Source organism: Pongo abelii, chromosome 23, assembly GCF_028885655.2.
Source record: "Pongo abelii isolate AG06213 chromosome 23, NHGRI_mPonAbe1-v2.0_pri, whole genome shotgun sequence".
Lineage (NCBI taxonomy): Eukaryota > Metazoa > Chordata > Mammalia > Primates > Hominidae > Pongo > Pongo abelii.
This window is the reverse complement of record NC_085929.1, coordinates 50455379-50470669: the sequence shown is the minus strand read 5'-3', so window position 1 is coordinate 50470669 and position 15291 is coordinate 50455379. Positions and strand designations below refer to the sequence as shown.

The 15291-nt window shown below is 46.4% G+C and overlaps 1 protein-coding gene and 1 pseudogene across 6 annotated transcripts in view; both read right to left on the bottom strand.

The window, feature by feature from the left end:
• SAMM50 (SAMM50 sorting and assembly machinery component) overlaps positions 1-7878 on the bottom strand; it is a 51425-nt gene extending 43547 nt beyond the window's left edge. For 5 of the 6 annotated variants that reach the window (XR_010139540.1, XR_010139541.1, XR_010139542.1 and 2 more), the window contains exon 1: positions 7689-7855. Coding sequence is in view for 3 of the 6 variants with exons in the window: in XM_063723104.1 (XP_063579174.1) it covers positions 7689-7709 (21 nt within the window). In the remaining 3 variants the exon portion in view is untranslated. Of the gene's footprint in view, positions 1-7688 lie in introns of all 6 variants that reach the window. The other variant, XM_002831240.5, reaches the window with a different exon arrangement.
• On the bottom strand, positions 195-7125 carry LOC129052740 (large ribosomal subunit protein eL33-like; annotated as a pseudogene).
• Positions 7879-15291: the final 7413 nt, after the last annotated feature.

The window sequence follows — 15291 nt, the reverse complement described above, 5'->3', positions numbered from 1 at the left end:
ATGACTTTGTCACATATATACACACACTTACCTTTGAGTTTTGTCTTTAGATGGTGCTCCAGAAAATTCAGTAGTTGTTCCCTTCAAGTAGAGGTAGGGGCAGGAATAGGGACCAGGGAGTACAAAGGTGCTGTCAGCTATTGCCAATGAGCAAGTTCTTGGCTTGGTGGTTAACTCACTGGTGGTCACTAAATAAAAGATAAAAACTAATTAACAGGGAAGGGCAGGGGTAGTGTGGTGGCTCATGCCTGTAATCCCAGCACTCTGGGAGGCCAAGGAGAAAGGATCACTTGAGGCTAGGAGCTTGAGACTAGCCTGGGCAACACGGCAAGACCCCATCTCAAACAAACAAACAAACAAAAATTAACCAAAAGGGTCATGCACAAATCCATGATGACATGTCATGAACGAAGGATTATGACCAACCTAATTCTGGACATCTGAGGCCCGATGGAAGTTAAAAAATCATTTAAAAATAAAATGCCACAAAGACATTTATCAGGGAAAAAAAGGAAAATAATTTGCTCTCCTGTTGTTATAGAAAGCATCCTAATTTTTAGAATTAAAATTGTACAAGTTAGGATAGCTACCTTGACAAACCAGATTACTAAGAAAACATTTTATGTAGACCCTGACACGTTTTTTCATCTCAGAAAGTCTCATTCACATTAAAGGGAACTGCATATGCTCATAAAATAGACTCGAAAGCAGTCTCTTTCTACAATCTGAATTGATATTACCTCAAAATATTAAAGCAACTTCTGAATGAGCTTTCCGTAGGCTGTTTCTCGTCTAATATTTCCAGGAAGACATTATATCTATCTATTTATCTATCTCTCTCTATATATCTATATATAGTTAAGACAGACAGTCTCTGACTTACAATGCTTCAACTTACAGTTTTTTGACTTTACAATGATGCCAAAGTGATATGCGTTCAGGAGGAACTGCACTCCGAGCACCCACACAGCCATTCTGATTTTTCACTTACAGTACTCAAGAAACTACATGAGATCTTCAACACTTTATTATAAAATAGGCTTTGTGTTAGATGATTTTGCCCAACTGTAGGCTAATGTAAGTGTTGTGAGCACGTTTAAAGTAGGCTAGGCTAAGCTATCATGTTCTGTAGGATATGTGTATTAGATGCATTTTCAACTTACATTTCAACTTACAATGGGTTTATTGGGGTATAGTTGAGAAACATCTACACAAACATAATATTACATACACACCCACACACACACACACACACACACACACACACACGTAATCACTTGAGCCTAGGAGTTTGAGACCAGCCTGGACAATATAGGAGACTTCATCTCTACTAAAAATAGTAATAATAGTAAAAATAAAACATAAAGAAAGGTCAAGTATGGTGGGTCACACCTGTAATCCCAGCACTTTGAGAGGCCCAGACGGGAGGATTGCTTGAGCCCAAGAGTTCAAGATCACGCTGGGCAACATAATGAGGTCTCGTCTCTATTTTAAAATAATAGGCCAGGCACAGTGACTCACACCTGTAATCCCAGAACTTTGGGATGCCAAGGAAGTCAGATCACTTTAGGTCAGTAGTTTGAGACCAGCCTGGCCAACATGGTGAAACTCCATCTCTACTAAACAAATACAAAACTTAGCCGGGTATGGTGGTGTGTGCCTGTAGTCCCAACTACTTGGAAGGGTTAGGCAGGAGAATCGCTTGAACCCAGGAGGCAGAGGTTGCAGTGAGCTAAGATCACTCCATTGCACTCTAGCCTAGGTGACAGAGCAAGACTCCATCTCAAAAATAAAAATAAATATACTTATGTATACATTGTATTATATATACTTACATATGTAACATATACTATTTATTCTATTCTTATTTGTCCTTATGTTTGCTTGACCATAAATCTCTGGGACACATGCTTAACCACACGAGGATTCCCAGTCACCTCTTAGAGATGCACACAGAAGGTCTAGTGTGGCACCAAGCGATTCTTACAAATCAGCAAGTTTGGAGAAAACTATGTGAACCAATATCTGACTATTTCCTTGCTCCAAGAATTCTCTACAATTAGGCACTTTTAAAGTGTGTGTTTAACATCTGCAAATATGGAGCAGTGGGGCCTCTGGGCTACTATCCACTTTTCCCTGGAAAGGTAACTGACCTGCCAGTATCATATTCCCTTTCCAGGACCTTGCCTAAAAGACTCTGATGATCCTCAGAAGTACTTACAGGAAGAGCATCCATCTAGATTCCTTAGCAGGGCACAAGGAACTCTGCCGTAAGGCCTGCATCTGCTACTCCAGTTTCCATCTCCACCACCTGCTCCACCCGCACATTCAGGCTTTTGCATACCTTGCCCCCTCTTCCAGAATAACTTGCCCCTGTGAAGCTTCAAGATCCACCTTAACGTCATCTCCTGCAAGCCATTCCTGGCTTCTTTAGGGAGAATCAGTTCCTCTCTCACAGGGACACTTCTTGATATTTGAAGTCTGTGACCTTCACAGGTACCCCTTCTGTTTCTTTTTTTCTTTTGAGACAGAGTCTTGCTCTGTGGCCCAGGCTGGAGTGTAATGCCGCAATCTTGGCTCACTGCAACCTCCGCCTCCTGGGTTCGAGCCATTCTCCTGTCTCAGCCTCCCAACTAGCTGGGATTACAGGTGTGTGCCACTACACCTGGCTAATTTTTGTATTTTTAGTAGAGACGGGGTTTTGCCATGTTGGTCAGGCTGGTCTTGAACTCCTGACCTCAGATGATCCACCCGCCTCGGCTTCCCAAAGTGCTGGGATTACAGGCGTGAGCCACTGCGCCTGGCCTGTTTCTTATTTTTATCTGCCCTAGCACCTCGGAAGTACTCAATAAATATTTGTGGAATGGGGAATGAACGACTTTTCCGTTCTTTCATTTAACAAATAAGTACTGAAAGCTCACTGTGTGCTGGGTGCTGGGTTCACAGCAGTGACCAAGACTGGGTCCTTGTGGGTGAGGAACATCACGTTAGGCAAAGAATGGGTAATTTCCCATCGTTGTCCTTTCATTTTTGTTGTGCAATATTTTCAAAATGGAATTACTATATTTCCCAAAAATATGAACAAAGTAAGATTATGTGCACATACTCATCTTAATCTGAACGCCTAGCAAAAATGCTTTATCTGGGCAAAGGTTTATATCCCATTATGCTGAAAAAATTCCACTGCACTTTCTAAAATCTCCAAGCACGAAACAAGGTTCACCAAAGATCTTCCAGGCCCATCTGTATTCTTTAATCTAAAATCCAGACTTCAAGAGATGACATCATTGAAGTGTCACAGTTACAACCTCTTACACCTATTCATACATCTTACATCTATTTTTCTATTATCTCTAAACCCTAAAGTCATTATAGGATTAATACCCTGTAAATATACTTTAATCAAAATATTAGTAACTGTGTTACTAAGAGATTCATTCATTTCACCAAATATTAAGATCCCACTATGTGACAAGGACTTATAAGAACCTCACCCTCACAGAATGTACATCCTATAAATTCTACGCCTAGAAGAATAGGCATGGGGTGAGTGTTTGGTAAAATGTGCTAAAATATATATTTGGGCTAGGCACAGTAGCTCATGTCTGTAATCCTGGCACGGGCACTTTGGGAGGCCAAGGCAAGAGGATCACTTGAGCCCAGGAGTTTGAGACCAGCCTGGGCAACATAGTGAGATCCTGTTTCTATTAAAAAGTGTGTGTGTGTGTGTGTGTGTGTGTGTGTGTGTGTGTGTGTGTGTGTAATATAAAAAAATATAAATATTTGGATGTAGCCTTTAACCTTTAAGCAGATCGGTCTACCAGTCAGTCAATAAGTGTGTATTGAGCACCATGTGCAAGGCAGTGGGTATGGGACATGAAATAAATTGAATGAGTTATGAACAGCACCTTTAAAGTGAGATAGACTAGAATCCAACAGAAAATATAACAACAGGCTGGGCGCAGTGGCTCACGCCTGTAATCCCAACACTTCGGGAGGCTAAGGCAGGCAGATCACCTGAGATCAGGAGTTCAGGACCAGCCTGGCCAACATGGTGAAACCCCATCTCAAGTAAAAATACAAAAGTTAGCTGGGTGTGGTGGCACCTGTCTGTAATCGCAGCTACTTAGGGGGCTGAGGTAGAAGAATCGCTTGAACCCAGGAGGCAGAAGTTGCAGTGAGCCAAGATCGCGCCACTGCACTCCAGCCTGGGAGACAGAGCAAGACTCCATCTCAAACAAAAAAAGAAAGAAAGAAAGAAAACTGAAAATATAACAATACATAACACATATTAATGATAAGTATTATTGCACAAAATTTTGTTTGACATAAGCATGAGTACTAGGTGGTAAATGGCAAATGTTTTCTTACTGTTTGAGTCTTGATCAAAAAGTCTGAAAGACACTGGCTAGTGGGATGAAAAGGTCAAATAAAAGAACTGAAAACATTTTTTCTCAATACACTCATCAAAGAAGCAGCAATTTTAATGTAAAAAGAGCTCCACAGGCTGGGCGCAATGGCTCATGCCTGTAATCCCAGCACTTTGGGAGGCTGAGGTGGGTGGATCACAAGGTCAGGAGATTGAGACCATCCTGGCCAACATGGCAAAACCCCATCTCTACTAAAAATACAAAAATTAGCCAGGTGTGATGGCACACGCCTGTAGTCTCAGCTACTCAGGAGGCTGAGGCAGGAGAATCACTTGAACCCGGGAGGCAGAGGTTGCAGTGAGCCAAGATGGCACCACTGCACTCCAGCCTGGGTGACAGAGCAAGACTCCACCTCAAAAAAAAAAAAAAGAGCTCCACAAAGGCAGATACTTTTTTCCCTGTATCCCTGGTACCTATCACAGTGCTAGGCACATGGCAGGCCATCAATAAATATGAGCTGAATAAATAATGAGTGATTACTTTGTTCAAGATGCCACAGGGGATGCAAGCCAAGAAGATGCAGTTCCTACCATTACATCTAGAAATTTAGGATCAAAGGATAAGACGAAAATGCAAAGACCCAAAACAAGCCAAAATGTAAATGGCACCAAAGGAAACGGCACGGAAAGGCGGAAGCCCATCCAAATGCGGGGGCGATAAAGAACTTTCAGAACGGAGTTGTAAAAGATGGGAATATTTCGATGCTGAAGACAGGTGATGGGAGGGGGAATGGAGTGCAATAGTGCGGTCCAAATGAAGCCATCCTCACAGGGCTAACAAGAATTCTGGACAGAGGCCAGGCACGGCGGCTCACGCCTGTAATCTCAGCACTTTGGAAGGCCGAGGCAGGTGGATCACAAGGTCAGGAGATCGAGACCATCCTAGCTAACATGGTGAAACCCCGTCTCTACTAAAAATACAAAAAATTAGCCGGGCATGGTGGCAGGCGCCTGTGGTCCCAGCTATTCAGGAGGCTGAGGCAGGAGAATGGCGTGAATCTGGGAGGCAGAGCTTGCAGTGAGCCAAGACCACACCACTGCACTCCAGCCTGGGCACAGAGTGAGACTCTGTCTCAACCAAAAAAAAAAAAAAGAATTCTGGACATCTAGACAGAAATGTAGTTATAATTGGCTGGGCGCAGTGGTTCACACCTGTAACCTCAGCACTTTGGGAGGCTGAGGCAGGAGGATCACTTGAGGTCAGGAATTCAAGACCAGCCTGGCCAACATGGTGAAACCCCATCTCTACTAAAAATACAAAAATTGGCTGGGTGTGGTGGCGTGCGCCTGTAATCCCAGCTACATGGGAGGCTGAGGCAGGAGAATCGCTTGAACCTGGGAGGCGGAGGTTGCAGTGAGTGGAGATTGCACCATTGCACTCCAGCCTGGGCAATACAGTGAGACTCCATCTCAAAAGAAATGTAGTTACAATTAACCATTAATCAAGTTGCCTTTTTTTTTTTCAAGAGCACAAATCCACATTGATTTATTGACTTTTCATTAGTTTAAATCCTTGAAGGGTACAGCATTACTCAGATTCTGTGTCCAACAGCCTTAGCAGGAAGATTGCTTCAGAATTTGGCACGAATCATGCCATTGTTTCTGTGGGCCCGAGTTACCTTTCCCCAGATTACTCTGGCTTTGTTTGGTTTGCCGCCAGGAGTCACTATGTTGTTCTTTGCTTTGTATACATGAGCCCAAATAGAATTCTGTTTCATCTCGGGCATAAACACCTTCAATTTTAAGAAGAGCTGTGTGCTCCCTTTGGTTCCGGAGACTCCGCTTATAGCCAGCAAAAATGGCCTTGGACCACAGCCTTCCAGACATATTTCCTTTCAGAAGTCCTGCTCCCAGCAGGCCTCCACAGGCGCCAAGATGGCAGGAAGACCTCAGGTTGCACTCTGACCTTACTTGCTAGTAACCAAAAATCACAGATACTATTTGCATCCCCACTGATTTTACAGATAGGATTTCTAAAATTAGAATCATAAGGCTTTTGCTTAAGAGTTGCTTTAGATGTTTTTCAGATCTCGAATTCCAGCAAAACCAGTTGAAACTGCCAACCAGTTTGAAGACTCCTCCCCCCAACAGAGGAACAGAATCAGCATGAGAAGTTTCCTCATCTCCCTGTCCCATAACTTCACCCTTCACTCTTCCACCAATTATGGATCTCCACACTTCAGAAAAAACATGAGGTCCAAACTCCTGAAGGTGATGGATTTGAGGTTTCCTCTCTTTTCCCATCTCCTCGTTCAGCAGCCCTGCAATTGAAACTCTTTCTCTGCTGCAACCCAGTGTCTCAGTGTATTGACTTATGGAGCACACTGAGCAACAGACCTATTACAGTTACACAAAGAGATGTCAGAAGAGAAACGGTGTTTGATCTGAATGAAAGACATATAAAGGGAAGTTAAGTCCAATTATAGATGCCAGGCTGCGACTTCTGTGCTAAACTTTTTTGGAAGTTAACGGGGAACTACTCAAAACGTCTATGCAGGTCAAGTGAAGCAATCAAAGTTGCAGTAGAAAAGTAGTGTTGGGGCTGAGACTCAGGAAAGCTGAGGTTTTAGGCCATTTGGAACCAGTAACTATGTGACCTTGGAGAAGTAACTCATTATCTGGCCCTTATTTAAGATTAGGATAAACGAGAGGAGTTTGGCAACCAGTATAGTTAGTCAGGCGCCAGGCATCCAAGTACTCACATGCATTGTCTTTTAATTCTCTTTTAAGCCAGGCGAGGTAGGTACTATTACTACCTCCACTTTAAAACAGGAAGTAAGGCAGGGAGCGGTTCCGTCTTTTGCACGGTAAACAGGAGAAAAGAGGACCCCTAGATAGGTTTGAGTTAGAAGACTTCAAAGGATTCTTGTTGCTCTAGGAGCCTACAATGGCTCCAGCAGCGGCTGAGCGGGGAAAGGCTGGAAGTGACCAGTAAAGAGAGAAAACTTAAAATCATGCAAAGAAAGAGCACATTCACTGCGGTCTAAGACATCACAGAAAGTTCGCAAGTCCTTTGGGCCACTGACTCGCCAAGTGATCTTTAGCAAGTCTCGTCCCTCCTATCAGGTTCCTGCTCGAAGGTCTGCGAGACTCGCTGGCCCGAGGCGACCTCTTTTCGGCCTCCTCCACCCAGCCCGGCACCCTCGGCACCCTCTCTCCCAGTGAACCCTGGGCGCAGCCACGAGAGCGTCTCCCCGCGGCGCCCGTCTGCCCTGCTGGCCCAGAGGCCTCGCAGCCCGCGGGTCGCTGGACCTCTTACCCGGGCATGCACAGTCCCCATGGTTCCCTCTCCAGCCGCTGCCTCGCAGAGCTGCCCGGGCGGGACAGAGCGCCTGCTGCTGAAGGCAGAAGGCGGGTCCGCGGTGGCGGAGCTGCAGGTCAAGGCAACTCCCACAAGCCCCCGGACGCGGAACACTGGGGGCGGCCATGATGCCCCGCCTTCTCCCCGCCCCCTGGCTCGCGGTGCCTTCGCTCATTGGTCCTTATGAGCCTGTGACCCGGATGTTCACACGGACGCAGAGGACGCCCGGACTGCGCAAGCGAAGAGCGTTCACTGACATCCGCCAAGCTGCTGGCGCGTGGACTGTGTGGGGAGGGCACGTGGAGGGCGCGTGGAGGGCGCAGTGAAGGTGGGTCTGCGAGAGGGTCCGCTGGGAGGCTGGCGTCTGGCGTTGGCGCCTGAAAGAGATCAGGCCAGCTGTTGGGTGTCACGCGAGTCCTGCTGCTCTTAGCCCTTCTGGCACCCCGACCCGAGGGTGTTGTGCTTGTCCCCACGCGCCGGTGAATCCCCGAGACTCAGCGGGGAGACCTGGGTCCGGCCACCCCCGAGCTGCGGTAGTCGGGTCTCACCGGCATCTGCTACACAAACCCGGATTGGTGCCCTGGCTCCTTTCCTTCAAGTCATTGGAACCCCCACTCAAAATCGTCAAAATGAAGACGATGATCATGTCTCCTTCTCGGGGGTTGGATTAAAAGGGCCTACTGTGAGAGACGGAAAGCAAAGCTCCCGGCACCGGGCCGGGCACACGGTGGGCACTAGATAATGACCGCTATTCATTCAACTGCAGCCAGTAATTATGGGCGAGGGCCATCTAGGTGCTTGCATGAGAACCAGTCATATCGGTGAAGAAGACGGCCATGGGCTTAGGTTTTGGTGGCAAAACAGCTCCGCTGCCCCAAAAAAGAAAAGAGAATAGAAAAGAAAAAGGCATAATAAATATCAGCCACACATTGTGATAAGCATATTGAAAGAAACGAGACAGAATAGGAAAAGAGGAAACTTCAGTATCCTCTCACGTTGCCACTCCCTCCTGATAACAGAAGCATCTTTTCTTTTCTCCCCTTACTCCCTCCCAGAAACCCCGACACCCTTTCCATTTAAATAGCAGCACCCTAGGCCTCCAACATCCCTGAGCTAAATATTCAAGTCCACATGTCCCTTCTTGCCTGGCAAGAGACAGAACCCAGCACCAGCCAGGCCCCTGCCCTTCCCTCATTCTGCCAGTTCCCTGAGCCTCAATTTCCTTATCTGTAAAATGGGAATGATAGCCTAAGGCATAAGGTCTGAGGACCTCATGAGATCAAGCATGGGGCCTGGCACACTGTAAACATCGAATCAACCAGATTTTCTTTGCCCAAACAGCCCTCTTTTCTTACACTTTCTTCCTCGTTATTCTTCTGAGTATGCCACTTGTAAAGGATAAGCCATGAGGTTGCCCTGCAGAGTGCAAGATGGTTGCAATATTTGAGAGCCTATCGTGTGTGAGGCCCTGGAGGATGGCAGAGGGAACAGGAGGAAAACAAAGTCACATGCTTTACCCTCAAAGGGCTGTATGCGATAGTTACAATGTATATATTAAAGGCTATCTGTGATAGTTACAATGTATATAATATATTAAAGGCTGTCTGTGGTAGTTACAATGTATATATTAAAGGCTGTGATAGTTACAATGTATAGAATAAAGGCTGTGATAGTTACAATGTACATAATATATTAAAGGCTGTGATAGTTATGTATATATTAAAGGCTGTCTGTGATGGTTATAATGTATATAATATATTGAAGGCTGTCTGTGATGGTTATAATGTATGTAATATACTGAAGGCTGTCTGTGATAGTTAAAATGTATATATTAAAGGCTGTCTGTGATGATTATAATGTATATAATATATTAAAGGCTGTCTGTGATAGTTAAAATGTATATATTAAAGGCTGTCTGTGATGGTTACAATGTATATAATAAAGACTGAGAAGTCTCACAGTGCATATACTGGCTTCCTTCTCTTTAACCCAGTATTTCTTGAATGTATTGGGTCATAGAGATTTGGTTTTGGAGATTTTTCTGTGGCCTCTGGCAATGCTATTCAACAGTATTTCTTGTGCTCCTCTTTTGGGCACAAGAGAGGATTGCATCTCCCTGCTGCCATCCATGTGACTTGCTTTGGTCAACACATTGTGAGCAGAAGAGATATGTGCCACTCTGGGTGAGAACCTTTAAGAACCATATTTCTCTCACCATGCCATGGCAATCAGCGATCCCCCAATGGTGGGGCAGCTACAGGCTGAGTCTGGGAGTGAGGATGACTTAAAATGAAGCCCAGCCACGTCTGCTGGACATACAGCACGAATGAGAAATAAACCTTTTGGGTTTTGCTTGTTGATGCAGCATAACTCAGCCTATCCTATATGATAATACCAGCTAGAAACATCTTCAAGGAAACCAGCATCCCAGAAAACCTGGTTTACAAAGTGCTAATCTGGTCCAATCAGAAGTACAAGTGCAGTTTAGTGACTAAGCTAGTTTCCTTAATAAAATCCAGGCTGAGTGCAATGGCTCATACCTATCATCTCAGCACTTTGGGAGGCCGAGGCAGGAGGATTGCTTGAGCCCAGGAGTTCAAGATCAGCCTAGGAAACACACCCCATCACTACAAAAAATAAAAATAATAGCTGGGCATAGTAGCATGCACCCGTAGTCTCAGCTACTCCAGAGGCTGAAGCAAGAGGATTGCTTGAGTCCAGGAGCTCAAGATCAGCCTGGAAAACTGAGACCCCATCTCTACAAAAAAAAAAAAAAAAAAAAAAAAAAAATTACATTAGCTTTTAATTTATTTAATCAAAACCTCCTCAGGAAGCTGAAGCAGGAGGATTGCTTGAGCCCAGGAGGTCAAGGCTGCAGTGAGCTGTGATTGTGCCACTGCACTCTAGCCTGAGCAACAAAGTAAGACCTTGCCTCAAAAAAAGCAAATAAAAACACCCCAAATTTAATTGGCCATGGGGAGGGGAGACTGGATCTTCCCACTGGAGTCATCCACCTATTAGGTTGGGACACCCCTTGGGGTGCCCTTTTTCGTCACCTTCCCAGGGGCTGAGCGTCCTGAGGTGAGGGGCTCATCTCATTGCCTCTATCACCCAGCACCTGACCTCTGAGGAGTGAAGGTGAATCAGTGAGAAGAGCCTGGAAGGGCATTCCCTGGATGGAGATCCCCTCGGGAAGCAGGGTGACTCAGGGAAGAGGCTCTGAGCTGCTGGTGGGACTGCAGGAGCTGGAGAGGGTTTGCTGGGAGGGAGTCTGGAGGCAGAGGAAGGCGCTGGGGTTGTGGCGGGGCCTCAGCTTGCCCAGCAGCAGTGTGGGTCCACTCAGGAAGCAGGGTGACTCCGGGGAAAGGCTCTGAGCTGCTGACAGGGCTTCAGGGGCTGGAGGGGGTGTACTGGCAGGGGAGGCTTGGAGGTACTGGGGGTGTGGCGGGGCCTCAGCTTGCCCAGCAGCAACGTGGAGGGCAGATGGGCCCAAGGCTGAAAACAGGCCTCGGCCCCCAGAGGGAAGCTGCTGCAGCAACCCAGGTAGAAAGTACCAGGGCTGACCCTGACAGCAGTGGGCTGGGGACAAGAGACCAGATTCCAGAGATGACAGCAGAGGCAGTGCTGGGACCAGCTGGAGTTGGGGCGAGGGGGTCTCCCTGAGTCCCCAGTTCCAGGCTGAGGTGGCTTGGGAGCTGCAGAGCTGAGGTGCTGTGAGCTGGAGGGCTTGATTTTGAGGGGCTGCTGGTGTCGAGTGGAGCCAAAAGGTGGGTAGGTGGCCCCAATCCCCCCAGAGTCAGAGACTGAGGACCCAGGTCCTCAGGGGGAGCACAGCCTTCCCAGAGGTGGCTGTGCACACTCAGCACAGCGGCTGCAGCTGGGCCTTGGTGACAAGCTCGGTGTCCAGGATGGAGACGGGGTGCCTGAGAGTCTGGGGTTGAGGAAGGAGAGGGATTCTAGGAGGGTCTGGTCCACAGTGCCCAGGAAAGAGCCCCCGGTCTGTGGCAGGGCCATCCAAGGAGCAAGGCCATAACCCCCTAGGGAGGACTGTCCTAGAGGAGCTTGGCTGTGAGGGAAGCAGGGTACATTGGGGCTCCTTGGAAAGGATGTAGACAGGGAGAGTCCTTTAAGAATCACGTTTATTAGGAGTTATTTTCTCATGCTGAAAGTGACGCATACCGTTCACCATAGAAACTTGGGCAACACATATAAGCACGACAAATAAAATACAATTACAAATAACAGTCTAATGATAACTGCCGTAAGGGTTTTGATAATATAGCCTTATAGTCTTTTTTTTTTTTTTTTTTTTTTTTTTGAGATGGAGTCTCACTGCATCTCGGGTCACTGCAACCTCCACCTCCTGGGTTCAAGTGATTCTCCTGCCTCAACCTCCCTGGTTGCTGGGATTACAGGTTCCTGCCACCATGCCCAGCTAATTTTTGTATTTTTTAGTAGAGATGGGGTTTCACCCAGTCTGGTCTCAAACTCCTGACTTCAAGTGATCCACCTCCCTCAGCCTCCCAAAGTACTGGGATTACAGGCATGAGCTACCATGCCCAGCCCTCTTTCAGTCTTTTTATATACACTCAAAGATACATACACACACCCACACACATTTTTTTTTTTAAACAATATCAGGCTCATATTCTGCACTAAGTTTTGCTGTTTACCAAATGAAGAATGTTGGACCAGGCATGGCAGCTCACACCTGTAATCCTAGCACTTTGGAAGGCCAAGGCAGGAGCATCACTTGAGCCCAGGAGTTGGAGACCAGCTTGGGCAACATGGCAAGACCCTGTCTCTACAAAAAAACTAGCTGGGTGTGGTAGCGCACACCTGTAGTTCCAGCTACTTGGGAGACTGAGGTGGGAAGATGGCTGGACCCCAGGAAGTTGAGGCTGCAGTGAACTATGATTGCACCGCTGTACTCTAGCCTGGATGACAGAGTGAGACCCTGCCTCAAAAAAAAAAAAAAAAAGAATGTTGCCGCCTGATGTGTAATATGCTACATACTGATTACTCCTGAGAGTGGATTCCAAAGCATAAATGTGCCATAAATTAAAGGGAAGGCTTTATTTGATAAGAATAAATAAGAATGCATTCATAGGCTGATAAGAAACTTCCAGAGGTGGCCTAGGAATAGAGGGAGGCCTAAGCAAAGGGTGCCTTCTGGAGGGGCAGAGAACACGGGATTGGGTAGCATCTGAGGCACAGGTGTAGGGGGAGGCCTTGGCCATTTCTATAAGAGTATTACACTTCCTGATTTCCTTATCTTGATACACACTTGGAAAAAATTATAAAATAAATGCTCATTTTAAGAAGGTGGAGGGGCCAGGCATGCCTATAATCCCAGCACTTTGGGAGGCCAAGGCAGGAAGACTGCTTAAGCCAATGAGTTCAAGACTAGCATGGGTAACATAGCAAGACCCTGTTTCTACTAAAAATAATTTTAGTAATTAAAAAAATAAAAATAAAGAAGATTGAATAATTTATTTTTTATTTTTTATTTTTATTTTTTAATTTTTATTTTTTTTGAGACAGAGTCTCACTCTGTCACCCAGGCTGGGGTGCAGTGGCACAATCTCAGATCACTGCAACCACCGCCTCCTGGGTTCAAGCGATTTTCCTGCCTCCGCCAACCCACTACTTGGGATTACAGGTGCCCACCACCACACCTGGCTAATTTCTGTGTTTTTAGTAGAGATGGGGTATCAGCATGTTGGCCAGGCTTGTCCCGAACTCCTGACCTCGGGTGATCTGCCCACCTTGGCCTCCCAAAGTGCTGAGATTACAGGCATGAGCCACAGCACCCAGCCTGAATAATTTTTAAAAGCAGAAAGAAAATAAGTCCATGGTATCCTATCAGCCATTTAATATATTTTTTCCTGATAACAATCACAATACCCATGTATACATCTGTGTATATGGAAATATATTGGTTATTAGAAAATACTGTTGGCCAAGTGCAGTGGCTCACACCTGGAATCCCAACACTTTGGGAGACCGAGGCGGGCGGATCATCTGAGGTTGGGAGTTCAAGATCAGCCTGACCAACCTGGAGAAACCCCATCTCTGCTAAAAATAGAAAAAAATTAGCTGGGCGTGGTGGCACATGCCTGTATCTACTTGGGAGGCTTGGCATCCACTTAGCATCTACTTGGGAGGCTGAGGCAGGAGAATTGCTTGAACCCGGGAGGCAGAGGTTGTGGTGAGCTGAGATCGTGCCATTGCACTCCAGCCTGGGCAACAAGAGTGAAACTCCGTCTCAAAAAAGAAAAAAAGAAAAAAAATACTGTTAAAGTTTAGTTATATCTGCAAATGACCAAAGATGTGATGCTAACAGAACAAAGCCTATTGGGAAACTTGGGAAAATAAATTTGTAACTTTCTTTTCCAACATTGCAAGGGTGGGTCCGTCACAAGGAGGCCACGTGGGTGCCAGATGCGGGCTCCTCCACCCCATTCCAGCTCCACAGGGGACAGTGTGTTGCTGTGACACCCGGTGGGGTTGGGGGTCGAAGACCCTGCCACTCACCAGACCTGAGCTCACTGATGGAGCAAGCACTGAACAGAGGCCTTGGGAACTCACTTAGCCCTCAAGATGTAAGAAGGCAGGTTCAAACCCCGGAACTCCTGCCCCAAAGGGAGCTCATTATTTTCACAAGTAGCCTCTTTTCTCAAAGAGTTCATGGTCTCATCGAGAGAACAGGCCCACATAGAGTTTGTCCCTAGAACCCGCTTCCTTTAAAGGGTCTGTCTTCTCAGTCAAATGCTTTGTCTGAACTTGCTGGTTCTTCCACTCCAGGGCACGTACACAGTATGGATGAGGGTTGTAACTTTCTTTTCCAACATTTAACAGTTTGAGCATACCATTATTTTTCTTGTATGTACTGTACTCAAATGCATAAATAGAAAAAAATACACGTTTCACCGTCAGTCATATTACACTGACCTTGCTAATAAATTATCACACCTGGGGAAAAGGTGAGTTCTGGTCTCAAGGGCTTCTCTCCATCAAGGCTGGCAGAGTAGGGAAGACAGAGAGAGGTTGGGGTGATGAGAGAATGGGAAGATGCAAGGAGAAAAAAAGAACGCAGACCAGAAGCATGTGGAAAATAAGCCAGGTTCAAGTTGTGTGCTCCAGTGGAGAGGAGGCAGAAGCTCCTGCTGTGTTTGGCTCCTGCCTGGGGGGCTGAGGTGAATGCCCTGCACACTAGATTTTTGTGTTTTTTTAATTTGTTTTTTTTTTTTTTTTTTGAGTCAGTTTCACTCGTGTTGCCCAGGCTGGAGTGAAATGGTGCGATCTCAGCTCACCGCAACCTCCGCCTCCTGGGTTCAAGTGATTCTCCTGCCTCAGCCTCCCGAATAGCTGGGATTACAGGCACGCACCACCACGCCGAGATAATTTTTGCATTTTTAGTAGAGACAGGGTTTTGCCATGTTGGCCAGACTGGTCTTGAACTCCTGACCTCAGGTGATCTGCCAACCTTGGCCTCCCAAAGTGCTGGGATTACAGGCGTGAGCCACTGCACCCAAACGATTTTTTTTTTAAGGCTTAT